At 38.9% G+C, this 26533-nt stretch overlaps 1 protein-coding gene across 2 annotated transcripts in view; it reads left to right on the top strand.

Annotated features, from left to right (window-relative positions):
• The first annotated feature begins 1256 nt into the window (after positions 1-1256).
• The window catches only part of FBXL2 (F-box and leucine rich repeat protein 2), a 50220-nt gene continuing 24943 nt past the window's right edge, over positions 1257-26533 (top strand). For both annotated transcript variants that reach the window (XR_009274666.1, XM_058803829.1), the window contains exons 1-2: positions 1257-1337; positions 15089-15150. Coding sequence is in view for 1 of the 2 variants with exons in the window: in XM_058803829.1 (XP_058659812.1) it covers positions 1335-1337; positions 15089-15150 (65 nt within the window). In the remaining variant the exon portion in view is untranslated. The remainder of the gene's footprint in view (positions 1338-15088; positions 15151-26533) is intronic.

The following is a 26533-nucleotide window of genomic DNA, read 5'->3' as shown; positions in this document are numbered from 1 at the left end:
TTTCTGAGGCTTTCTTCCCTACTATACAAACCAGATCAGCTGTACCAACCAGGTCATTCGCCAAAATCTGGAGAGTAGAAGACAGCAGATTCAAAGATGTGCCAACAAATGATCTGTGCATGTACCAACTATTTCCGTGCGGGTTCTGAGAAAGGACACTTTCATAAGAAACTATTTTTTACTGTTAATCAAACCAGAATGTTTCATTCCTTAAAGGAATGAAGGCAGCTCGTTCCAAAGAGCAAACTCTTGTTCATCTGCAACAACTACTTATGATTCTTAGAAACCTGAGGGACTGAATCAACAGAAAACAATATCTGCTGGGGCAATTTTTTCCTCATGATTTTTCCCATCTCCTCACTTTTGCATGGGGTATTGTGACTGCTGAACAGATGTGACCCACAAGCACGCTACTAACAATGTTGTGTTTGGCTTTCACAGAGCTTTTACGCAGAGAGTGTTTGCAGAAGCAAGCCGTGCTCTTACTGACAGCATGCATTGCCTGAAAACTCTTGGCTGGCTGACAGGCCGGCTTTTGTGGATTTTTCCGTAGCGATTTAGGATGTTATCGTCCCCCGGTAATCTACAGCCGTGGTTGCAAGTTGCAGCTGCCACGGTGGCATCTCAGGCTGAACTTTTCATCACTCTCCATGACTACCTGAGGGGAGATCGTACCCAGGTGGGAGCTGGCCTCTTCTACCTCCTTGCAGTGAGACAACCAGGTGTCACGGCCTGAAGCTGAGACCAGGGAGATTCAGACTAGACATTAGAAAATAAAAAAATTCACTCTTAGTGTGGTCGGGCATTGGAATAGGCTGCACAGGGAGGTGCTGGAGTCCCCATCCCTGGAGGTGTCTAAGAGGTGTCTGGATCTGGGTGATGTGGTTTAGCGGTTTAGAGGTTCCAATGGTAGCGCTGGGTTGATGGTTGGACCTGATGATCTTTAAGGTCCCTTCCAGCCTTGACGATTCCACGATTCGGTGTCTCCAGGAGATCACGCTGCCCAATACAAATCCAGGCTGCAGACGGGCGGCGGAGGACGCAGCCACACCTGGCAGCGCCGGCAGCACCCCGCAGAGCCCCGAGAGGGAGGGAGGGCAGCGCCCCGCCCCTCCGCCGCCCTCAGGGCCGCTCCCTCGGGGCCGCCAGCGCCTTCCCCCGGGAGGCGGCGCGGGGCGGGCCGGCCCCACGGCGCAGGGGCGGTGCCGGTCACGCGGGCGCGCGGCGGCCCCGCCCCGGCTCCGGCGGCAGCGGCGGCGGCGGGGGCACCTGGCGCCCTCCTCGGGGCTCCTCGTCGCCGGGACAACCGGGATCGCCGCCGCCGCGCCTCTGCCATGGTGAGGAGCCCGCGGCACGGCCCCGCCGCCCCGCCGCAGCGGGCTGGCCCGGCCGCCCGGGGCGGGCAGCGAGTGCCGGCCGGGCCGTGCGGAGCGGCCCCGGGGCCGGGCGGCTCAGCCCGAGGCGAGGGTGGCGGGCGGGGAAGCGAGGGGCGCGGATGCGGGGCTGGGCGTGCGGCCCGGCGCGGGGCTGCGCCTACCCGCGCTGTAGACGAAAAGAAAGGAGAGTGTCTGTCTGCCCCTCTGTCCGTCTGCCCCTCTGTCTGTCTGCGTGCCTGCCCAGAGCAGGTGGGGCCGCGCTGCCCCTCGCTGTGGCACATGCCTGCGTGTCTGGGGCGAGGTGTGACGGGCGCCTTGCCGCCTCCTCCTCCTCCCGTGTAGCGCCGGAGCAGCCATGGCAGGGCTCTGCCTGGCGTGTGACGCGAGTCAGGTGTGTTGTCCGCCTGGATAACACAGGAGGGATGGTGTGTTTACATGGTGTGTTTATATGGGTGTGTAGGGCGTCCGGGCAATGATGAAGGTGTGTCGTGCCCCTTATAAAGTCGAGAGGAAAAGCCAGGGCGTGTGTCGGTGCGCAGGGCAGGGATGGGGTGTCACCGTGGGGATGCGCGGGATGCTGGGTTTGGGCGCTGTGCTGTATCCGTATGCATGTGCCGTGAGTCAGGGTGTGGCCTGGGATGTGTGCACACAGCAGATACACAATGAGCGTAATGCTGTGCCTCTCTGCGTATCTGCTGTGATTTGGGCTCCGGGTATGGTGTGTTTGTGTTGTAGCAGAGATGTGGCATTGTGTGCGGGGCCATGACATGGCACCGTATGTATGTAGCCGTGTCTGCCCGCTGCGGTCTGGTACGGGCTTGTTCCTGTGTGTATATATAGTGAATATTGGGTGTGGCATAATCTGTGGATATTTTTAAAGGCACGTATGCTATGGGTGGGGCAAGGATTATCCGTAGTCCTGGGCATACGTAGCCGATACAGGGTATGGTATTTGTGTGTACAGAGCAGCAGTGGCTTGGGTGTGTGAGCGTGCGTGGCTGTGATGTTGTGATGTGTGTGCACGGGTGCATTTATTGCATTTATAATAGATTCATGGGGTGAGTGTGGCGGGCACAAGGTTTGTTTCACCTGTATGTGAGGATGGCACGACACGGAGCACAAGTGTGAGGAGGGTTGCAGTGGGGAGGAAGAGCGGCTGTGGTACTCTGTGGGGGTGTGACACAGTTCGTGTGTGCCACGAGTGGCAGGGCACAGATGCATCAGATGTTTGTGAAAGGAAGATGACAAGGCACGTAAGGGGGAGTGTGTAGGGACAGGCACAGCATGTTTGGGAAGATGATTGGTTTGAGCCCTGTTTTCAATTACAACTTAATTGTCTGATGCCTTAGTGCTTCGCAGTGATAGTTACAACAATAGATGCAGCAGGAAGGCGCAGTTGCTGGCCTTTCCCACGCGAGGAAGTACACAGTGTTTTAAGGCAGTCACTTCATGTCTATATTTCCGTGTGTGTAGTGCTAGTAGGTTTTCTGCATCAGGTTCTGGGGAGGCAGAGGCAGTGCTCAGCCTCACAAAGGGAAGAACTGCATTCCCGTGGTGTTGCAACTTTTTGTCCTTTACATGAAGGCTTGTTCATGCACTCTCTTTCTTCCCCTGCACATTGCCTTCTGCTCCTTCCCAATTTTAGCCTGCATGTTCTGAACCCAAACAAGGCAACCTTGAAAACTAAAATGTGAGGTGGAATAAAAATATGGATCGACTGTGCATGATTGCAGTATTCTTCTGTGTGGAATCAGTTTGGATTTGCTTTGCAAAGGCCTTAGGATGTATCTGTTGCTACAAGGAGGAGTAAACCTCCATGAATGAGGCTGTGGATGGCGTGGCATGGTGGAGTGATTGTGATGTGACTCAGTGACATGTTCTTCATATTAATATTCCATCAGAGAAGATGTAGTATCTTAAGTCAGTTCAAGAAAATGGATTTCTCTCATCTTCTAAATTTAAGATCAATTACAGACTGAAAAACAACTTATCAAATATTTGTAAACTGAACCAGGGGAGGCTCAGGTTGGACATATGGTAAAATTTCTTCGCTGGAAGAGTTGTTAAGCATTGGAATGCTTAACATCCATGGAGGTGTTGAGGAAACTACTGTGGCACTTAGAGCTATGGTTTCATTCACCATGTGGAGGTATTCGGACAGAGGCTGGACTCAATCTTGGAGATATTTTTCATTCTTAATGATTCTATTATTCTATAAATAAATATTTTCCAGTCACCAAATTCCAGGCATGGAGATTTTCTTTGTGGTCCATTTTGACATTCCCAATGAGATACCTTTAGCAGTGTAAACTCATCAGACATACTGCAAAGCAGCATTGGTGCTGTAATTGCACAGGGGAGATCTCAGAAATTATACCATCTGCTCTCAGATTCTTGTATTGGGCAGCTTCTTAGTTGCACTTGACAGCTGTTAAGCTGGTAGCCACCATTTTTGGTATTATTTTAATATTTTTCAAGTATTTTATTCAATGCATGCTTGTAATTCGAATTTTCCTGTCTTACAGGGTTAGTCCTATTCAAATTGTTCTTTCCTTCTTAATTCTTTGTGGCTTCATAGAATTAATTTTGAGCAATTAACACCAGACCTTTTAGTACAGGGAATATCAATGTTCCTAAAAATCAGAAGGATTATTAGCTTACTGCTTGCTTATTTTAGAACAGACTGGAATATTTGGTCATCCTAGTTAAAATGAGGGATAACATGGGGCTAGCAGATGTGGAAAATTGCTAATAAAAGTCAGGTTTGCTGTGAAGCATGGCAACTATTTTTAGGTAGGTGTAGAAAAGTAGTACTAGTCTTGGCACTGGGACAATATTGATCTGAATCCCAGCAGAAGGCTACACATTGACAGTACTTCAGCTGTTTCATCATTTAGAAGTCAGAATAACTGCATTAATTTAATGTAAATTGTTACCACTGGCAATTCTGGTAGTCTTTCTACTGAATTAGAAATGCACATAAGTGGGATATGCTAAGTAGGACAAAACCAGATGAAATTGTGACACCAAGGAGTTCTCCCTCAAGCTGGTTAGACAATAGCCACAACATCCACTTTCATTCTTTCTAATAATCTTTTTAGGAAGGTGATCCATATTCTCCATAGAGTTCTGCTTTTCCTTTTTTTTTTTTTTTGTTTGTTTGTTTGTTTGTTTGTTTGTGGGTTTGGGTTTGTTTGGATTAGTTTGGTTTGTTTTAACCTCTCCATGTGTTTTAAGACAATGCAAGAACTGTTAAAATTTTTCATCATACTTGATGTGAATGTGATGGAGCTTGAGTCCAGCTGTTCCCCTGAGCTTCTACAAAACAACTTTCCCACTTGAACTTTGAATGCAGAGTGGGACATTCTCATTCTTTGTAAAGGTTCTGAGAATGAAGGTTGTAAACACAGAGTAAATTCTATATGGTGATAAGCAGATTTGCATTCTTAGAAATGCAGAAAAACTTATACATGAGGCATTAAAAGTATATAATGATGAACTTAAAATTCGCTATATACTGGTATCTCTGTCAATTCCATTTTTTTCAGGATCAATAAATGACTTGCATATATCTCAAAGCTTAAACTAATTGTTCTTGAGACTGAAGAACAAATGGTTTGTAACGATGAAGCATTTTTCTCAGCCTAATTTTTCAAAAAAATGTGCTGTACTCTGAATGTCTGAAAATCTGTATATATAGTGCGATTCTACAGCACTGTGTGAAACCAAATGGATTATTTTTGTGACAAAATTAATTCTAATGCAACTGTAGTCCCTGTGAATCATTTTGGGGTGGAAGCTGCATTAGATTCTATTTCAGTATGTCTCTGTAGAGTCTCAAAGTTTCCTTACAGGTCAATAGAAAGTATCTTTCTCAGGTGTTTTGAACTTAGGCTTTTGCAACTTATATTTGAGTGTTTGATACTTAAGGAGGGATTTTTTATGTACCTGGTCAAGGAAGAGTAAGCACAGGATCTGTAAATGCTTAATTTTTGCTGTCTCAAATGACCTCCCTCTTATGCATCTGCCCCCATCCACCTGAACCAAAGCAGAACAAAACCCATCCCAAACAAAACTACAGCATGAATTTAAATGTTTAAATGGAGTAGAATAATTTCTGTTTGGTACTGGGAGGTAATGGAAATGCAATAGTTGACACAAGGGCACCTCAGCTGACAAAATCAACTACAGCCAATTTCTTGAGGGATTCCCCCTGGCTTTTTATCTTTGCATTGGAGGAACCACTGCTAGAGGAGTACTGGAAATTTGCCCTTTTCTGGACTTGCTTATTTTTGACTGTTTGGAGCTATGAACTCCTGCTGTGTAGCCCACAAGAAAGTACTCAATATTTGGTATTGAGCTGCAGCACTCAAAATATTTACCTTAATTCTTGTTACACTCTTCTCTTTCTATTCCATTGTTTTCCTGTGTTCTCCTTGGTAGGCAGAAGGAAACAGTAAATTTGGTTTTCATTGGATTTGATTGCTGTTCAGCTGGTTACTCAGTATGTTCTCTAAATTTAAATCAAGGAGACAAGGACATAATCAAATCTGCATAAATGTGAAACTCTACCAGTATGTCAAGTTTGTCAGTCTTCAGAGGTTGAAATTGAGGTCAGAGCTTCACAGAGAAAAGGCATTTCCATATCATAGCTTGATGTTACATGGTAGTTATATAAATATTAAGGGGCAAATGTCTAAGTGTGCTTGCAGATTATAGGCTATTTTCAGAACTATTTCTGAAACAAAAGTATCAAGATAATTTTATTTCTGCAGAAACTTACATTTTGGCAAATGCTGAATCTCCAGTTTCTCTTCTAAATCTCGACCTGTTACCTTTCTTGAAACAGTTTGAAAAAGGTGTTTTGGAAATGCTACTATGATGCTATTTCCTTTGAAGTCAAGTGTAAGTACTGCTTGTAACCATGAAGAGGTACGTAGATTTGTCTTTTATAATTGAAAACTATTATTAATAATGCATTTGATGTATGGTAGCTTTTATTAATTATACATATATGGCATATATATGTAGCCACAAAGCAGATTTTTTTCTTGTTTCTTTCTTGTTCATTTTCTAGGGAGATTTGCCTTGCAGAGAAGATTTGCCCTTCATAGTAAAGATTTCATGCTCAGTACTAGGAAGAACCTCAGTTCTGGCATAGTGTTTATGAGGCAGATCAGGCAGAGCTTTGAAATGGCTTTGTAGAAACTGTAGAGCCATTTCTGTAATAAGCCATACCTTTTATGTCTCAAATGTGTTTTTGAAGAGCAGTTTGGAGGGGGAGGATTCGTACTCAAAATTTCTGTTCCACAGGTGCTTAGAACAAGGGTTCTGACTGCTTCAGCCATGCAGTCAGTACTTAAGCTGTGATTTCATTTACAGTTTGAGCTGAGTGCAATAAGGAGAATTGCCTTTCTGGATATGGGATTGCGTGACTGCAGGGAGGACTCTGTCAGTTCAGATTAGAATGGTGCAAACTCCTGGGGAAATGGACTTGCAGAAGAATCTCCGTGTGAACACTCCAGGAGGATTTCAGGTCTCTGTTGTCATGCCATCAGCCTGTTAGCTTGTGTGCTGATATTGAAGACTGGGAATAAAACTTAGCCATATGTATGTCAATAAAAACAGCTATGTGTAGAAGTGGGGATTCAGAGAAGTTTTGATAGGTATTCTCCTAAGGGCTCTGAATCTGTGATGTGGATTAAATTTGGATGGCTGAAACGACATGGCTGTCCCTAGGCAAATGTTGCTACATTGAAATGAATGGACACTTTTCTCTTGGAGTGATTTTGTTCAGGAACATATCATGTTCTGAATGCCTTTGAGAACATGTATTTATAGCATGATTCTACAAAATGGCGTGACACCAGCCGGATTATTTTTGTGATTACACAATTATTCATTTGAGCACACAGTCCTTGTAGATGTTGTGATGGAAACTACCTTAGAATCTTCTCCAGTATTTTTGCTTAGAGTCTCAAAGTTACTTGAGTGGTCAAAGAAAAGAATCTTTCTCATGTGTTTCAAACTTAGGCTTTTGCAAATTCCATTTGAGAGACTGCTTGATGCTTAAAGGGGGATTTGTCATTTACCTGGTCAAGAAATAGAGAATCTGTATCATATGTAATGAACATTGTGAGGGGCTACTTTGTACCCTTGTGATGGGTTACAGGTAGCAACTGCTTTGTTCATCTGATTTTAATTTTCTGCCATTATCCCATTAATTAATGGGTCTATTGCTTTCCAAGCCCATAAAGATGATGATATGGGTTTCCCCATATTCCACTTCAAAGTACTTTATACATTGGACTGCTAATTAAATGCTTTATTTTAATTTAGTTTTTTTAGGAATGATGTCTAAATGCATCATCATATACTGTTTGGAACGATATAATCTTAAAAGACAAGTAATGGATAATTACCTGAAAAAGGAAATGTTCAGTCATTATTTTTTTTTAAGAGAAAGCAAATTGAAAGAAAGATTTGCCAATCAGTATATGACTAACAGATGATGAAGATAAAACTTCGTCAAACCTGTTTTTTCAGCTGTCTCTCTGCATATGTTTAAAGAATATACAGGGATACAATAAACAGCTTTTCCAGATTTCTTAGTGTTTATGTGGTGGTTGTTGGATTTTTTTTTAATTTATTTTTCTTTCCTGATCTGAACTAGTCTCTAGTCATGGAAGATTAGGTAAGGAGTGGTTTATTTTTCTATGTGGTTTGGGTTTGTTCTGCCATCTCTGGTAATGGTTAGAACTAAGTGCCTTGAAAGGCAAATATGAGCTGGGTGCATCTGAATGAAGGATTAGGTCTTCCATGTAGCTCCTATCTCAGAGTAGCTTAGGGAAAGCAGAGCTTGCAAACCTTTTTTGCCAATAAAGTGTAATGCCTCTTTCTTTTAGTGAGGTATTGGATTGAGCATAATGTTTTCTGCCGTGCTGGCTACCAAACACCAGCTACATGATAGCAAGTATTGATAAAATGTTATCTTTCAACTGAATTTTAGGCCTACAAGTAATTAGGTCAATCACTAATCTGCAAACCATTGGATTTCCCATTTCTAACCAGCAAAAATAGGAGCTGTCCCACTGGAGTCAGAGGATTGCTGGCTCCTGGGTGACTTAGTAGGAGAGGGTGAGTCTTGCATTAGGGTATGGGCATCTCAACAGGTCAGGTTAACCTGTTAGACCTTAATACCCTGGCTGCTTGCAGGAATGAAGCTGTACTCTCTAAAAGGCTTGAGCAGTGATTTCCAAAGATGTTGCTGGCAATAGGTGACTGCCCTTGAGGGAAACACACAGGAAAGGGTGTTGAGAGCTGTTTGAGCAACAAACAATGGGCTGGTGTGCTGGAGGCAGCAGGAAAGGCAAGCTCCAAGCACCTCCTGCTCTGCACTGAGAGGCACTCCAGTTGGAGCAACCAGAAGCCTCGAGGTAGAGTTGTGCAGCTGTGGACTTCAGCTCTGAGTTTCACAAGTGACCTTGTTCTGTCACCCAGTAAGAACAGGGCCTTGGGAGCCAGGCTGATGCCCTCCAGTAAAATGTGAATGATGTGGTATGAATACCAGTGCTGGCAAAACAGGAAAGATGGCTTTTCTGGAAGAGAATCAAGCAGCAAAGTGGGCAGTGTGGCCAGCTGCTTCTGCCTGGAAGGTTTTAGTATGTTAAACAGCACTTATTCTGGGGAAATTTTAAAAGCATTATGGTGCTTATAAGCAGCCTTAGGTCATTGGGAAACATTAAGGAAAAACAGAGAGATATGCTCAGGTGCATTTGATCTTCTCTGAATGTCAGCCTTAACTCTTTAAGATGACCAGCATAATAAGAACAGAAGTATCTGATGTGGGGTGTTGCTTTTGTTCAGTCAATTTGTCATCACAACATTAGAAGAGAAAATACCCCAAGGAAAGACCAGTACAAAAATTCCAGAGGGTATCTGGCAGCCAGGAGGAAGCTGTAAGGCTACTGAAGGCCGTGCCCTAGGCTCTAGCAGTGTGTGTCCAAAGAGAAGAAAATGTCAGCAACCACAGCAGGCCAGGAAGGCTGAATTTTAACATGCACAAAGGCATAGCCTGAGCCAGAGCAGGGTGAACAGCTGGAGCATAGGAACAAGAGCCTGGAGGGCAGATAGTATCTGTTGGTTGAAATAAAAGATTTTGCCAGTCTGTCTGTGCTGTAGACAAGCTTGGTTCAAGATGGGATTGTATTTCAAGGTTCATTTTGGTGTCTTATAATTTTTATTGATTATCCAGAAAGCTTTACCACAGGTTCTAGTTTAGCAGCAGTCCTGTGTCATCAGCTGTTGTGTCTTCAATATCACTTTCTTCAGTTCTGTTGGCAATGTATATCCTGTCTAACGCTCCTTTTGTTGCCTGGAGACGTTTTGCCACTTGCATGGTGTTAAATGGTTCTGCCTGTCTGATGCATTGATTGTACATTTCGGGAGGAAGCCCTAGCTAGCAGCAATTCCCTGAGCATTAGAGAATTTTATACACTTATGCTAGAGTGTAACATAGGATAATCTGAAATTTATGGTAAAGGAAGGTTATTTTGCCTCTTCTTCCTCCTCCATTTTTGTAGTGTATTTAAATAGAGAGCTTTTTAGGGTGCCATTCATTACTTTAGTTTGCTTGTGAGCTGCTCTGGGTAGCAAAGCCGATTTGGTGGCTTTCCTACCACTATAGCACCAGGTGCTTTCAATACCACAGCAAAACAAAATTGCACAGGCAACAATTAGGTGTCTCAGTAGAGGAGGAGGGGTGTGCAGCAAGCTGCTGGGTTTTGTTTGGCAACAAAAATCTGCGTATCAAGGCACTGAATAAAACCTGAATTTTATTTTCTCAGGATTTTCCTTTAAAATTTGGTTTTACCATGCCTATTACTGTATGGATAATACTTAATAAAAATTGTTCTTGCCTGTGAAAACCTGAAAGACTTGATACTTTATACGTATGGCTGTATTTACAATTTAAATAGCATGTGTGCTCTGTCAACCATAGAAGGGATGGAAATACATGGATTTAATTCCAGCCTATTTTCCCCTTTGGTGAAAATGACCCAATATTGGTTTTATTCCTGAATTGATAAATCCTTCAGCCTTGTTTTCAGTATCTATGCATTTTGCTGATGCTCTTTAGAGTCTTTCACACTTCATCTTCTCCAAACCTACTTTTGCCCATAATTCCTTTAGCATGCTACTAAGCAAGGCTATTTTTGAGAGTCTGGGTTTTTAATAACTTTTGATTTGAGAAGCTGACAGGTTGAAAGTCCTTATCTACTCTGATTTCAGTGGAAATTAGATACATAAATATCTCAGTGGAACTGAGCCATAATGGATGAGCTGCTACCAAAACTGTTTCATCTGTTAAGAAAATAGTCCTCTTCAATAGAAGACTGAATGACAACTGAAATTGCATGCTTAAAAAATATATATATATAAGGACTGTCACCAAAATTAGTAGTATAACCTTATTTTGATCTTGAAATAACTCTATCAGAAAAGATTTCTTCATCCCATTAATTCTGATGAAAACAGGAGACCCTTATCACTAGCTGCTAGTCGAGAAGAGATTAATGTGGTGCTTTCAGTGGTGGCATGCTAAGTATGGTGTGCTAAGAAGTAATGTTCTAGGACCAGTGGCAATTAGTATGTTTAATAATATGGAAAGGGAATTCAAATGGAGAAATTATCCTTTCTGGGTTTCACAGATTTACACAACCGGTGTTTTGTTTATGTTATAAAGAAATTTTTAAAATGTGGTTGCTAAAGAAATTAAATGTAAGAAGCTCTCAGGTAATTTTTAAAGAAAATATTCCCTTTTTAGGTCATAACCAATCTTTCAAAAGTACAATGAAGATATTACCAAGAGAGATCAGTTAAGGAATGTAAGAAATGGCTCAAGAGCCAAGTAGTAAGGAATTACAGTTTTCTCTTGCGGATTTTGTTTTGTGTTATTTGTTCCTGCAATTCTTTTAGTATGTAGAGATCTTCTGTAACTCTTCTTGTGTTTACAGGAAATTTGAAACTGATTTTGGAGTAACATTTATTACACATGTTCAATCACGTCCTTTTTCCTTGTGCACAGATTTGTGTGTATTTGGGGATTTTATACAGTCAAAACCATACTTTTGTAGAGTTTGAGATACCTTATCTTTAACACAGTCAAACTTGCTACCAAATACTAAAGCAATGAGAGGAGAAATATTCTTTTTACATTCAGGGTATTCTTAATTGTTATTTTGGATTACTGCGTACAGGTATTCTGAGGGCATGTCATTGTCAGCATGATCTGTAAGTAAAGAAAAAAAAAGGATATTTGGCAAGAATAATATAATATTGTTACAGTGATCAGACATTTCCTTAACAGAATGCTTTTGGTGAGGTTTTTTTTTTTTTTTTATAAATAGAAACAGAAAACTAGAGGTTATGTAATAAAAAATAAGTAAAAAAATAAAAATAACAATACATGAATGTACTAGGGTTCTTGCTTCAGTAATGGAAGTTTTAAATCATCAAAAACTATTCAAACAATGAATTTATTGTTATTTGCACCTTCTATCTTCTTTCTTTGCTTGCATGTATTTGAAACCATGTTACAAATATTTATCTAGAAAATGACTCCTCCATTTGTCCTGTGTCTGTTCTCTGCTAGGGGAAAACTTATTGAGGGGCCTTTAAAGCAGCCTCTCTCTTTTTCTGAGATGCAAACACAATATGGCTCTGGAGGCTGATAAACTTTCACAGAGTAACAGAGTACTTTAAAGAGACACTTCCATTTTTCTAGATGTGCTTATTCCATAATAATAATAATACATTATTACATGAAAACTGCTGCTAATACATAGAAGAACACACAAAAGTTGCTGTTTGAGGGAAAACACCTTTGAATGTGTTTGTGGCCTCATCTGTGGCTGGTGTAGCAGGTGTGGTACTTTGTGTGGCTGGGCAGGTCACACACATCTTGTACTATGTAGTAAAAGCTGTGCTTTTTCCAGTTTTAGCTGGGATTCCTAAATGAACCATATTGATCAGATAAGCTGTCATGTATTCAAAATAGTTTGTCCATCCAACTTTAACTTTAGAAAATTCTTACATAAACATAAAAATGATAAGCTTTTTTCCTAATAGTTGCTGGTTTGGTTGTAGGTTTAGCCTTTCAGCTTGGCCTTGGAGGGACAGTACTTACTACTGTGCTGTGATTTGTAGCCAATTCACTTCTGTTGAGGAGTAGTTGAAAATACTATTTAACACAGAGAGCTATAATGCATGCTCAGGTCTTTAGAGCAACTTGCCTCATACCTTACAAATCCTGTGCTATCCTCACACAATGAGCATATATATATATATATGTAAGTGTATATATATATCTTTATATATATCTCCATGTTACTGTGTACTTGAGAATCTGTGGTGCAAAAAAAAGGGTAGTTAGATTTTTTTATACAGGCAAAGTGACAGCACACATGTAAACTAGTAGCACTCTGCAAAGTAGCTTTATTTAAAATATATGCTTATTCATATATATATCTGCTAGATGATATAACTTTTGAGGCATTGTCTGCAGCTATGGAATAATTTAGGTTAAAAGAGAATTTTTAGGTTTGTAATACTGAGTGTTCAGATTCTCAACCAAGATTAATGAGATGTAAGTTAACTTGTCTGTTTTGTCACAGACTTTGCATGCTCTCATGGAGGTGACATCCTTTTTCTGTGATTTATGTTCCTAACCTACAATGCACAGGAATATTTCCTTACTTGACTGTTTAGTGATCCTAACTTCTATGAGGATGGCATATATGCCCCTTTTTTCTGGATGAGTTCTGCTGTAAACACAATTAGGCATACAGTCTCTTCTTTAAAACAAAAATCCCAATATATTCTATTGTTTTCAGGCCTCAAACTGCAAATTTTGAGTAGTGTATAGTGTAAAAATGGCACACATGTGAATAATTCATAAACCTATGAGTTGTCAAAGTCAGAAGCATTCAACCAGTTCTAAAAATGTCATTGATGTACATGGTATATTTCAGCCTAAAGGCTGAAAATATCAGCAGCAGTGGGTATTGGATATAAAACAGCCAGAGCAAAGCTGAGCCTATGGTCAGCCATGTGGAACTGCTTAAAGCCAATGCCTCTCCTCTGAAGGAGCTGGAATTGTCCTATTGAAATATGTGTTCATGGTGGTTTTATGCTTTGAATATCTGTAGTACCCAGTCTGAATAAAAGTGCTGCTCCAGTTGCTGGAAAAGGAAGCTTGATTCAACTTGTCAGTCCTACTGAAAGTTGACAGCTTTATTGTCTTTAGAGCTGTGGATAGCTGTGCACAGAGGTAGTGGGTGAAGAAATCTGTGTCAAAATTGAAACAGTAGTATGCAGTTAAACTTAGAATCAGTCTAGGATGTACTGGAAGAGTAAAAAGGTTCTTGGCAGCAGCCAGAAGAAGGTTCAAGTTTTCAAATCTTACAATATTTTTTTGGGAGATATTTTCAAAATTCCCAGGTGTGTAAGTTTTGCTGTCTCCCTTCCTTTATGAAGACAGAACTAAGCTTATATTCAGCATTTTTTTTCTTTCTTTGCTTTTATGGACCTATTTTCATTTTTTTAAACAAGAAGCAAAGCAAATAGTTTCCAAGTATTGAATGTGTGTGGATAGTAGGATGAACAACAATATCCTGATGTCAAGAACAGCATATGCTTAATAAAGGGAGAAGATTTCCTCCAGTTGTTTTAATATTTTGTGTGATTTTTATGTTTACCTTTTAGTGTTCAGAAAACTCATCTGGTTTGGATCCTTCTTCCTAGATCTTGTTTCTGGTATTATGGACAGCAAATGAACTCCCTAAAGCTCTTCTCTTTACACAGGAAATGATTGCTTGTGACTTTGCCATCTTCCAGTCTTTGCTATGGTTCCTTAAATTCCATTTCACCTTCTGTTTTGTGTAGTGCTTGTGTTCCTGTGGTAAAATTTCTCAAACTTAAATATTTAGACTAAGTTGTAAATCTGATCAACATATTTGTTTTAGTCTTTCTATTTAGCTGTTGACTATATAACTTTAGTATTGCCTGCTTTTTTCCTTGGATGTTTTCTTTTAGTCTTTTTTTCCCCTCTTAGGATAAGTATTAATTATATAAAGTTTGGGTGAGAGGTATTTTCAATTTTTCTTGTAGCATTTTTTGATCTGCTTACTTTGCTTACATAGCAGTTGCAGTCCTATCTGTGGCACTAAATTCTTTAAATATACAGATAGTTATATTTTATCCATATTCACATGCCTGGGCCAAAGTATTTACACTGTAGAAGGTGAAAGGAGGGACCTGAATAACTGGGAAGTGTCCAGGGTTTTTTTTTTTTAATGGGACAGTTTTAGGCCTGTGCAGCCACTGTGTGTTTGTACATGTCTTGCTTGAAGTTTCTCTACTGTTTGAAATACTTCTTTGTGCAGTGTAAGTGTGTTGGCTTCCTAATTATTAGGTAGCTCCACAATTTCTGTGTGGTTAAATTAGCACTAGGGAAGAGCAGGTGTATATGGGGGTGTGGCTTTGTTCTGTACATTGAAATAATTTTATAGTATTGACAGCTAAAATGTTGAAAACTTGATATTAATAGTAATTGAAGAGAATTAAGCACCTAAGTAGAAGGTGAATAGCCTCTTCAAAAGATGTTTTTCTTGTTGGTTTTTAAAATAGTGTTTTTTTCTTTCTATTTCTAGGTTTTCTCAAATAATGATGAAGCCCTTATTAACAAAAAACTACCCAAAGAACTTCTGTTAAGGTAATTGTATATAACATTGTAAGGAGTAAAAACCTGAGGATTGTATGTTGCTTATGGGTTTTACAGGCTATCAAGTGCTGTTCATTCTTTCTTAAATCCTCTTGAAATAAATAACACACCTGATTTAGTTCTTGGAATTCTTGACCTTGTTGCCTTGATTTGTTTTAATGTGTTCAAGTTATACTGTACCATGGAAGATGTAATTTAGTTGTGATTTTTGGCTTGCATGTCAGAAGCAGAAGTGAAATAAAATGTCCATAAAACTTTGGTGTACCAAGTAGTCAGCTGTTCCACACTCTCAGTGTTTTCTATCTGTCTGAAGAGCCTAATTCTCTAGCGTAGCTCAGACTCTTTGTGCCTTGAACTTTATTATAACAAAATAAAATAAAAATTCAATGTCAGAGCTTCCAAAAAAGTCACTGCTCTATCTAAATAATAAAGTGAAAAGCTCTATTACCATTACTGCCAGTCTGTGTTATATAAGGTAAAACCAACAGAGAGATTTTTCTTACTGTAGTCATTGTGTTACTCATAAATTTTATCAGCTTGCTGTTGTGTCAGTAGATCATCTTTGCAAAAGTTGCCTAGAAGACCAAGATCAGTAAGTTCAGCCCATTACTACTGGTGGATGTCTTCATGCTCTCATATGGTTGAAAGTTGATTTCATGCATAGAATAAACCAACTGCCAAATGTGGAGCTATTGCTTGGTTGGATGTGGCCACTGCAGAGCTGGAACTGAACCAGGTCAGCAATGTCTTCTGTACCTACAGAGAGGATTTGTTACAGGCTAATCCTTAAGGTGAAAGAAAAAAAAGAAAAAATATTTGGTTAGGATAGTTTACAGTTTTTAGTAGTGGTGTTATTAAAATTGAGCTGATGATTTTTTTTCTTAATATACTGAAGAGATGTTTGGGTCAGCTTGTGTGTATGTCACTGCTTTAGTCTGATTTGAAGTGGAAGAATGTCTCAATGGTATTTTGCATCTTGCACTCAAAGAAAATGCTCCTAAAATCACTGTGACTATCACAGTGCTCTCGCAATGATATTTAAAAGCAGACTGTTGTTAAAGGAATTGAATTTTAAAAGGCTTTTCGTTTTTGTTGAGATATATTCCATGTGGTGGCAGACTGTAGACTCTTGGAACTGTTTAGAAAATGTGATTAAAAGAGACGGTCACTTAAGGATGCCCTGAACAGGAATTCTCATACCTCTTGTTTTGTTGAACTCAATGTCACACATGAGCCACAAGAAAAAAGTCAGTGTAGGATGCTGCCTCCTTAGCTAAAAATCATGATCTGCAAGCCCTTCTTTTCAAGCATTAGGACTCCCCGATATTTATGGAAATTACTGTCCTTTTCACTGTTATGGATGCTAAGTATGTCATTTATGTAATTGACTATAATTTGTTTATATGGTTTAAGTAGTGAAAAGTATCATGCACTGAAGATAGTGAAGATCTCTTTTGGAGCATCTTTCCTAAGAGAGAGGCTGAGGGAGTTGGGCCTGTTCAGCATGAAGAAGAGATGACTGAGAGGAGCCCTCATCAATGTTTATCTGTACCTGAAAGGAGGATGCCAAGAGGATGGAGCCAGGTGCTTCTCAGTGGTGCCTAGCAATAGAACAAGAGGCAACAGGTATAAACTGGGACACAGGAAGTTCCACTTGAATGTGAGGAAGAACTTCTTTACTGTGTGGGTGGCCGTGCACTGGAACAGATTGCCCAGAGTGTGGTGGAGTCTCCTCAAGGGGGATATTCAAGAACCATCTGGATGCAGTCCTGTACCATGTGCTCCAGGATGACCCTGCTTGAACAGGGAGGTTGAACTGCATGACCCTCTGTGTTCCTTTTTAACCTGACCCATTCTGTGATTCTCTGATTTTAAAGAATTCAGCAGGAATAAAATCCAAACAAACAAGTCCAAGTAATTAGATTCTACCAGTGGCTTAGCTGTTTGTTCTTATATTCAAGTTAGCTTTGTACAAAGCAACTTGAGGCTTATCTTGGATTTGAGGAAGTGGTGCAGCTAATCCCTGCCAGTACGCTGTTACAGCAGTGTCTAAAGAAGCCTTTTGCATGGTTGAAGGGCTTTGTGGGGCTGGAACAAGAACATAAAATATCCCAGGCCAAGCATACACGGAACTGATTCAGCCAACCATCTATTTTTTGTGCACGAACGTCCTTTTTGCAATTGCATGGTGATTTACTAATGTGGTGTTGCAGATGTAGCTGGAAGAGTTGATGATCTGAGAAACTGAACTGGGACTGTCAGCTTTCTCCATAAAGAACATGATGATCTCATGGGTCTGCTCTGCCAGAGAGAAATAAAGTGCATGTTTCATTATACCCACAAGACTGTGCTGATCACCAGAGTTTTGAAATGGAATGGAAGGAGAAGTGTGAGAGAGGTGCTCTGTAAATCTCCTTTTGAAATTGTACTGCTGCAGGGACAAACTCACAAGGCCAATGGCAGAGCATGTCAGAGAGAGGGACATGCATCTATGCATCTGGGTTCTCATCCCTGCAGGATGTGGATATCTAAGGAAGTTTCAGGGCACAGACCTGCCTGTCTAAAGCTTTATCAGTGGGGAATTTGTTTTATGAGCCTTCACCCAAAGGCTGTTGTAAGCCTGAGTCTGAATGCCTTTGGACTCCTGAAACACTATCTGTTCATGCTGCAACATGCTTTAAAATTGCCTTGCCCTATGGCAAGACAATGACAGGAGAGCTTAAATATTGCTGCACTGGGTGTAATTAATATTCTAATTGTTTTTCCTTTATTAGCTCTGCAGTCTACCTTTTAATTAAAAGGAGAGTAAACCAGTTGCAGTGGAAACATTTTGCTCAGAGAGCTGGAACTGAACAGTAAATACCACTGAAAGTGTTATCAAATGTACTTAGTTTGCTTCTTGCTTGTATCAGATATGTATGAAAGCTGTTAGCATTACAGGCCACTTTTAAAAAAACCCCATTGGACTTGTAGAAAAAATGTGATTAATGTCTTGTTACAAATACCTGGAAATTAAATGTAAACACAATTTCTTCTATTTCCAGAGTTGATCTTGTTCTCATTTGCATGAAGTATTTAAATTTATGTAATCTGACTATAACAAGCAGTCAGTCCAATTTTTTCCTCTAAAATTGAAAAACTTTTTCCTGATGGTAGACTTAAAAAATAAAACCACTTTGAAATTTATTCATAGAATAGTATTGCTATACTTGCATACTCTAAAGTTGAACAAAGTTATCCCTTGGTCTTTTACTGCAGTTCATCATCATCATCATCATCACCACTTTTAATAATTATGATTGCAATTACTAATGTAACAACCAGAATTATATTGGAAGGTTTTCAAGCCAGTGTCATGTCTGTTGCACATTTTCTGTGAAGTATCTAGTATGCTTCTAAGTAAATAGTTGAGACCCCGAACTTCCCAAGCACAAAACTTGTTTGGAAGGATAAGAAATGAGAGATTATTTGTTCTTTCTCAAGCAGACTCAGATAACTGGGCAGAGGAGGAAGAGGATATCTGATTAATATGGACAGTGGTGCTTTTGAAGAAGACCCTTGTTTGGAGGGGCCAGTTATATTTTGAGGTTGGTGGTATAGCTGGAGTGGAGAAAGGGAGATATTTAATGTGTAACTTTTTCTGGTTTATGGACATTCATTTTTATTTGTAATATTGGAGTATATTTTTACCTGTGAAAGAAATAGTCTGCTTCTAAAAAAACTTTTTTGGAGTATTCAGGCTAAAGGAAAAATTATCACCCCTGTTAGCTGTTGAAGTGCTATTAGTTTGCCAGCTGTCAAGGAATGCTCATTCCCCTCTGCTGTTACATATTGCAAGAGTAAAAGGCTGAATAAATGCTCATTTGTATGATGTTTAAGAATTGTGTGGTGGTATTATAAATTGTGCAATTGAAACAGGTTTTGGATGATTGTAGCTTTTTTTTGTTGTTGTTGTTAACCTATATTTTTATGAGAAAGCATCAATTGAATATACAGGACATTAATTGTAGAATTGAATTGGTGTCTGAAATTCATAAACACTTACCTGTCATCAGAACAATGAGAAATCAAGTCAGGCTAGTACAATTTTAGTGGTAACTTTCCTAGTAAGATCTCACTGCCTTAAATCACCTCCTGATTGTTTTGGTTTTTTTTTAATTGCTGGGGAAAAACCCTAAAACAATGGATTATTACAGTTACAGTGTGCATTTGAAAATAAATTGAGACCAAAAAAATGAAGTCTATGTAATTAATGTTAGAATGTCCTGATTTTTTTTTGGCTTGATAAAAAGTAACCAAGCACTTTTGAAAAGGCCGATACATCCAGTTCTTTTGGCATGTAGAAAGATGAGAAACATTTGTTAATTTTTATTTTACCTACTAATGCTCTGTGAAAACTGTAAGTTTTTTTACAAAAGTAGTAAGCTTAAGGAGCAGAGATGTTTGTCCCTTTCAGCTGCTTAAACCATTTTCAGTTCCTTCCTGCCTACAAAGTACCAACTTCATAAATTATACCTCAAATATAGAAACTATTGTCAGTTCTGTTGTAAACCATACTTTTTGAGTGCATGTACTTAAAAATAGGTCTTTGCTATCAGTCTCAAAATATGAGTGGTCAATCAGATTTAGAAGAGGAAAAGTAAAGTTTTGGGACTGAAATTAGGAGAGGAACCCAGGAGTGGCATTCCAGCAGCAGCACTTCTTGTAGGCAATAATATGCAGCTTGAGAGTTGAAGTTTTCATGTGATAAACTTTTGATGAAGTTTTTCATTATAATAAAGTTTTTATGTTTCTATTTTTTGTTTTTATTACTGCATGCTGCTTTTTGCTGAGCTTTTAGTGTGTTCATTGCTGTAGAGAAAAAGTTACTGTAAGCTTAAAACTGGTGAAGTCAAACATAGTATTTGATAGATTTGAAGTGATGCTTTACCATCTGTGTGCTTAACTGTGAGGGAAATAGAAAAGAAATACAGCAAAGGCTACAATAAGAAATTGTCATAATGCCATGGGTATTTCTTAGCTAGGACCTGGAGGTACTTGGATGGCCCACAATTGCTGTAAAGTTTGGCTGCTGTATCTTAGTATACAGAGTACTGACTAGTGAGTCAGAGACCTGAAAAATATAAGCCTTTTGTCTGGAGCAGTTCTTGGTTGGTAAGAATTTTGTAAGCAGAAAAGCAATATATGTGTTTTGAAGGGGAAAGGAAAAAAACAATCTGTCATCTCAGACATGATTCATTTTCCCCTCCACAAGTATCTGTATTTTAATTAAATAGGGAAATATTTCACCCTGAATAGCTGAGATTGTTGCTTAGTGTTTGACAGTCTCAGGAAACAGTCCAGATTTATAATGCACATGCAATCTTCTATTTTGATTTTAGAGTGTTTTGCAAGTCTTCAAAGTCCTCTATAGTAGTCTGCCAAACAATTACAGTTAAACTGTTTAGAATTAGAAAGAGCCAAATTGATACAAGTATGTAAACTATTTACAGGTTATAAACTGAAGGGATTATGTTTCTTATGAAAGTAAGACTTCTTTTCTGTATATTTCACAAACCTATTGTTTTTGTAAAGCAAATCCTAATATTGCCTCATAACAAGTAATTTTCATTAAGTCTTTTAATTTAACATGCCTGAAGTACATCTGTCCAAAGAATTAGTGCAGAGCAGCACTAATTCGCACTACTCAATGTGGTGTGAGTATCCTTTAAATATTTGCTAACTAGAAATGTGGAGACTAACACTGACAAGAAGCAAGCAGGAACAATGCAACAGATAACAGCATAATAGCAAATCCTGACTCACTTCTGTGGAGTCATATATTCATTTCCAGTGGTCCTTACCTCCCAAAAAGTGATCAGAAGTTAAAATGAGTAAATGATCTGAATGAGCCACAGACACAGGTCATGGGCAAGGTCTTTGGAAATTAGTTAAATATTTTGATCTTTAGCTAGAAAAACAACAGAATTATAATTATTTTAGGACTATATAAGATATACATGGTTCTTTCAGAATCCTTATGTGCTTTGGCAGCAATTTAAAAAATAATATCACATTATCAATGCTATTTTTGTTATAACATGATTTATGTAATGTTACAATGTATAGTCATTTAGTTTCTCTGTTTCTTCAGACTTCAAGGTAGTGTATGTAATTTCAAATACACACAGACAATGCAGTAAGTTGCAATTTTCTCATTAATCAGCTTTTTAAAGAAAAATTTCCTTTTATTCTGAAGAGGGATAGTGTTATAAAAATTCCCAGTGACTTATGTTCAGGACAGAATTTGGGCTCCGCCTGAAGAAACTGAAGGCTGAATCAATGCTTGGTGGTCAGTATACCCCCTTCAGAATGTGGAGAAGGTCTCACGTTGACCTTTTTTTTGCATTGCTACATGCATTGTTTGTCTGCTTATGAAATTCTTACCAAGATCACTTCCAGATGCAAGCTTATATTTTCCAATTCTTTGCCTCACCAGTCGGCACTTTGTATGCATTTTCTGCCTTCTTTGTGTGAGATGCTAAACATTTGCAAATGATTATATGAACAATTCAGTTTGAAATTGGAGTAGGTAGCTGCCATCCTCTATTTAGTATTTTTAAGTGATTTGGTTTTGTTCACAAACAAGTGCCAGTGTAAGCTCAAAAAGGAATGTTTTGGGCAGCGATATTTCAGATGGAATTCCTTTAAAAATGTGAGTGAGAGGCTTGAAGAACAGATGCAGAAAATTTCACACTAGTCCTCCTGTATATTGTGTTAATGAGGAAGAGGAGGTATGGAAATGGAAGTGGGCTTTTATTGTGTCATGGTGCTAAGTAAAATTTGTGAATTTTGAAAAGCAAATATTTTCTTTAATGTTTCTGCTTGAGGCTTCCTTATAAATGGAGTGCTTTAGCTTTACTTGATTCAAGTTACAAGTATTATCTCTCAGTAAGAACATGCTTGTGATAAAGGATTAGTCACACTGGAACAAACAAAACAAAAGTAAATAAGTATTTGAAGGAGGAGTAACAGCTGAAAGGAATATAGCAGTAATTTTCACAACCTTTGGAATTGTACTTTACCATTTATTTTGTTTCATTTTTTCTTTTATTTGCTACTAAACCTCTCTTTGGAATCTCATATTTAAGTGGTGACTTAATTCAGTGTAGGGCTTTATTTAACTTGAAACTGGAGTTTATTTAAACTCAGTCTCTTAATTTGTTCATTATCAGAAGTAAATGTTCAGAGGTATTAGTGATATAATGAAGTCTGCTTTTTAGATGGGGGCAGAGGGGGAAATGTTCTTCCTCATTTCCATGTGAAAAGTGCCATCAAAGAACAAAAAGGCAGTCAAAAGATACTCTTGCTTTCTAAAAAGAAAAAAAATATTCTTAGATATTGATAAGAGACAGTTTAAATAGAAGACCATACATAAAAATACCTGAGACTTTTTTATCTGTAATTCATGAAGTACTTACAGAAGAGGTGAACATTATTATCTGTGTTTTCATGATGCAAACACAGACATCAGGAAGAGAAGTCTTTTGTTCTTTTGTTAAAGGTCATCCTCCAGGCCAGTATCAGAGCTACAGTTTGGATCAGATCTACTGAATCCTACTCCAGCAAGTAACCAAAGCACAGAACACCTGTGGTTTATGGAGTGTCCCTAAGCTGCATGTTGCCAGTGCATCATGTTAGTTATCCACTTCTCTAGCTTGGCACTAATGTGCAGGGTGGGTATGGTGGATTTTTGGCTGTTTGGTGCCCAGACTATAATCCCTTCACTCCTGAGAAAAAAGAGACTGTAGGATAGTTGGAATGGCCAGTGGGTTGTATTAGGACTCTGGGCTGCAATTTAAACCACTATGAACTAATCATTAGGCTGACTGCTTTTATTTAGTAAGATGTGTTCTAGTTGCCAAATTTGTACTTCATAAAATCACTTCATAAAAATAAAATCTATATTAAAAAATTATAGACTAGCTGAGGCTGGAAAATTAAACAGAACTGGCCCTTTTTGAATTTATCATTGGGCATTTTGTTTCAGATACTGAGTGTATCTGAAAAGGTTGCAGTTGTGTTGTTATATTTGATCATACTTTACAAATAAATGAAACTCATTTTCAAAGAATGAATAATAGGATCCACTTGTCTTGCAAGTAACATGTAGACCATAAAAGGTTAGATGCTGTCCTTTCTAAAATGAATCCAGCAAAGCTGATTTCTGTTGCAATGGAAAATAGATGTCAGACATCCTTTAGTTAGCCTAGTATTTTGCAATTGCCAATACTTATGTCAATGTTCTGTAGTAATAAGTACTTTGGTGAAAGAAAAGGAGATTTGGCTTGTAAAGAAGTGGTTTTTCCATTTTTACTGAAAGACTTTCTATGGAGATCATCTGAGAAAGATCTGAGTTGTTTACAAGTGGAAGCAGCAGAGTTAAATTACTGGAGAGTTTTGGAGCATGTAACAGAGTTCTTAGTTGGAGTGCTTTACTTTACAAAATAGCTCATCCACAGTGAAAATGGGTTTGTTTTAATAATTGACCTGCGTTAGATGAGTCAATGCATGTGAGCTTTGTGTAGCAATTGGTGTTCCTCAGCCTTTTGCTATTGAAACAGTCCTGGCAGATAAGATACTTTTTTTTTCCTAGAGAATAGTCAAATTTCTTAAGATCTAAATGTGCCTCACTGTTTATCTTTCCAGGACAAGCGTTATTTCGTAGTTTTATTGAATGAGGTATTACAGGATTTAGCTGCAAAGTTGGTGAAGTTCAGAAGTACACTAGCATTAACTTTGCTAATTTAATCATATAAATAGAAGTTTATTTGTTGAACTTAATATTCATTAAAGATTCTGCTTTTCTGAATTAAGGCTGTGAGTTATTTCTCTTACCTGTATGTTTTCTAGCTTATTTTTATTCTAGTGTTTGTACACACTGTTGGGCTACACTTAACCATGAGATGTCTCATACCTCAGTAGGATGTTTAGAAAAATGGAGGACAGAAGGCAAAGAGAAACCTTCCATGTATAAAGACTTGTAAATATGGTTTCTATCTGCTAAGTATGACATTTTGGAAGAAATAAAAGACAGTTTCTGTGATGGTTATCAGACTTTGCCACTATGTGTGTTCAGACTCAATTAGTGTTCACAAATAGTGAACTAAGAGTATCTGATGCCCATTTCCACTGTTGCTTGGGCATGCATGGAGAAAATGCTGAGAAAAACTACTAAAAAAAGAAAATCAAAGCTGTGGAAGCTGTACTTTGTCTCCCTGATACTTTTTCCATGCACATAGGTTTTACTCTTCTGTATTGCATGTGAAGGACTTTAGTGTGAACAGATTTGCTATGCAAGGAATTGTACAAGTCAGTAGGAAATCCATAGTCTAAAGTGGGAAAGACATAACAGATTTGTTGTGTGCATGTTTTGTAATGACTGGACAGTGTGGCAAAGTTGAAAGGATGTTCTAAGCAAGTTATCTACTTGATGTGCTGTCTTAAGTGAGACATTTCTCATCCTTATTACTTTGGTTTTCATTTTGATAAAGTTTGTTATTGTCCTTGTGTGCAAAGCCAGTATAAATTTAAACAGTATGAAAATCAAAAGTTCTGGTTGTGGAATTCCATTCACAAGTCAGTTGTAAACAAACCCATATCTTAGGTTTTTAGTGAAACTTTTTAGAAATTACCTGGTGTTTCTGTCATACCAAATTCTGGGTCTAAGGCCAGAATTTCTAGGAATTAAAGTGTCTATGTGTGATACTCACTGCATGCATCTCATTATCCATTTTTATCAATCCTTATAGCATTGTATCAAAATATCTACAATGAGTAGTTGCTGGGTTATTACTTCAAAAGCTTATTCTTCATGTGATCAAATGTGGAAGGGCCTTACAAAAGCAAGACAGAAGCAGTTTGACTCTTGCACAAATTGATTTCTTCCTCTGTAGGAGGTAGACTGTACAGTGTTGGGGTTTTGAGAAATAGCTTGTTTCTTTCTGTTGCCCCTTAGGGAAGGAAACAATGTTAGGAGTCAGCTGTCTCTGTGTTTGGAAAGATGGTGGGCAGCCTATTTATAGCACAAGAGAATAAAAAAGCACATGTGGAAATACATGGGAAGATGCTGGAGACTGTAGATAACCACTTCCTGTCAGCAGAGCCATATAAATGGAAGTGAAAGTGGCTCAAAAAGATCTGTGGCCCTCTTATGCTGAGTTTTGGTAAGTCTTGATTATCAAGCAAAATCCAGAGTAGAATCATTTGAATCCTAACTGCAGCACTTTTAAGCAGGCAAGAAATGGGTGAGATTCTGTATGATTCTTGTCTGATGCTGTGTCAAAAAGGCTGTTACAATGGCCTAAAATGGCTTTGAAAATGGGGGTAATGAAATCATACTTCATGTCTGTGTACAGCCTTGTTGATACTAATTAATGCTGCACATGCTTCTGATGTCTACATTTGAAGAAACATACTGAAAAAGTAATGGGCTGAGAAAAGGAGATTTAAAGAACTGAAGTAAAACAACTGTTAAAATAGGAATTGAAGATGACATGATAAGTGGCTTTTAAACTTGGTGAGGATAAAGTATGAACTGCTAAAGCACTCTTTAATTTAGTGAAGAAAAGTAGAAAACAGCATATAGCTGGAAGTCAGACATTCACCTTGGAAATAAGGGAAACATTTTGACAGAGTGATTAACCAGTGGAACAAACTACCGGAGAAGGTGATGATTTTCTGTGTCTTGAAGGCTTTCAAATAAAGAATAGATCCTTTTCTGTAAGTTAGGCTTTAGCCAAATGCTCATTTGCCTTGAGGGAGTTGAGGAACACTGAGCTTGTGCAACTCTTTGTGCCTTTGGCATGACGCTGATGTGTGCTGCAGGGACTGTTAACATTGAAAGGTCTCCAAGGCCAAACTCATGAGGCACGTGTCCAGAGTGGTGTGTGCCTGGGGATGAAAAGGCTTGAAGGGCTCCAAGTGTTGGTAAGTGTATTTTCCTCCTTGAGCTCAATACAGGCGAACTATGGAGAATTGAATAGCCTGGGACACTAGAGCTCAGACCGCATGATCCTAAACATTACTGTGAATTTATTAACTTCATTTCCATTTCCTTGTGTTAATACATGCCAAAGACCGAAGTGGAAATGAATCCTGCTGCTGGCTGCTTCCACCTACGTAGCTGTGGTCATAGAGGACAGAAGTGCTATACAACCAGCAGCTGCCCTGCTGTTTTTTCCACTTTTTAAAATTGTGAGTGTCTGCTGATGGATTCACCCAAATGCCAGACAATGTCACTGTCTGTTCCCATCTCTTTTTGTTGGTTGCATTTAAAGTCTTTAAAGATTCTGAAGTCTTTTAAAGACTTGAAATTACTTTAGACCTCAGAGTC

Source organism: Ammospiza caudacuta, chromosome 1 (genome assembly GCF_027887145.1).
Source record: "Ammospiza caudacuta isolate bAmmCau1 chromosome 1, bAmmCau1.pri, whole genome shotgun sequence".
Classification (NCBI taxonomy): domain Eukaryota; kingdom Metazoa; phylum Chordata; class Aves; order Passeriformes; family Passerellidae; genus Ammospiza; species Ammospiza caudacuta.
The sequence above is the reverse complement of the archived record's forward strand: the minus strand, read 5'-3'. Positions and strand labels throughout refer to the sequence as shown.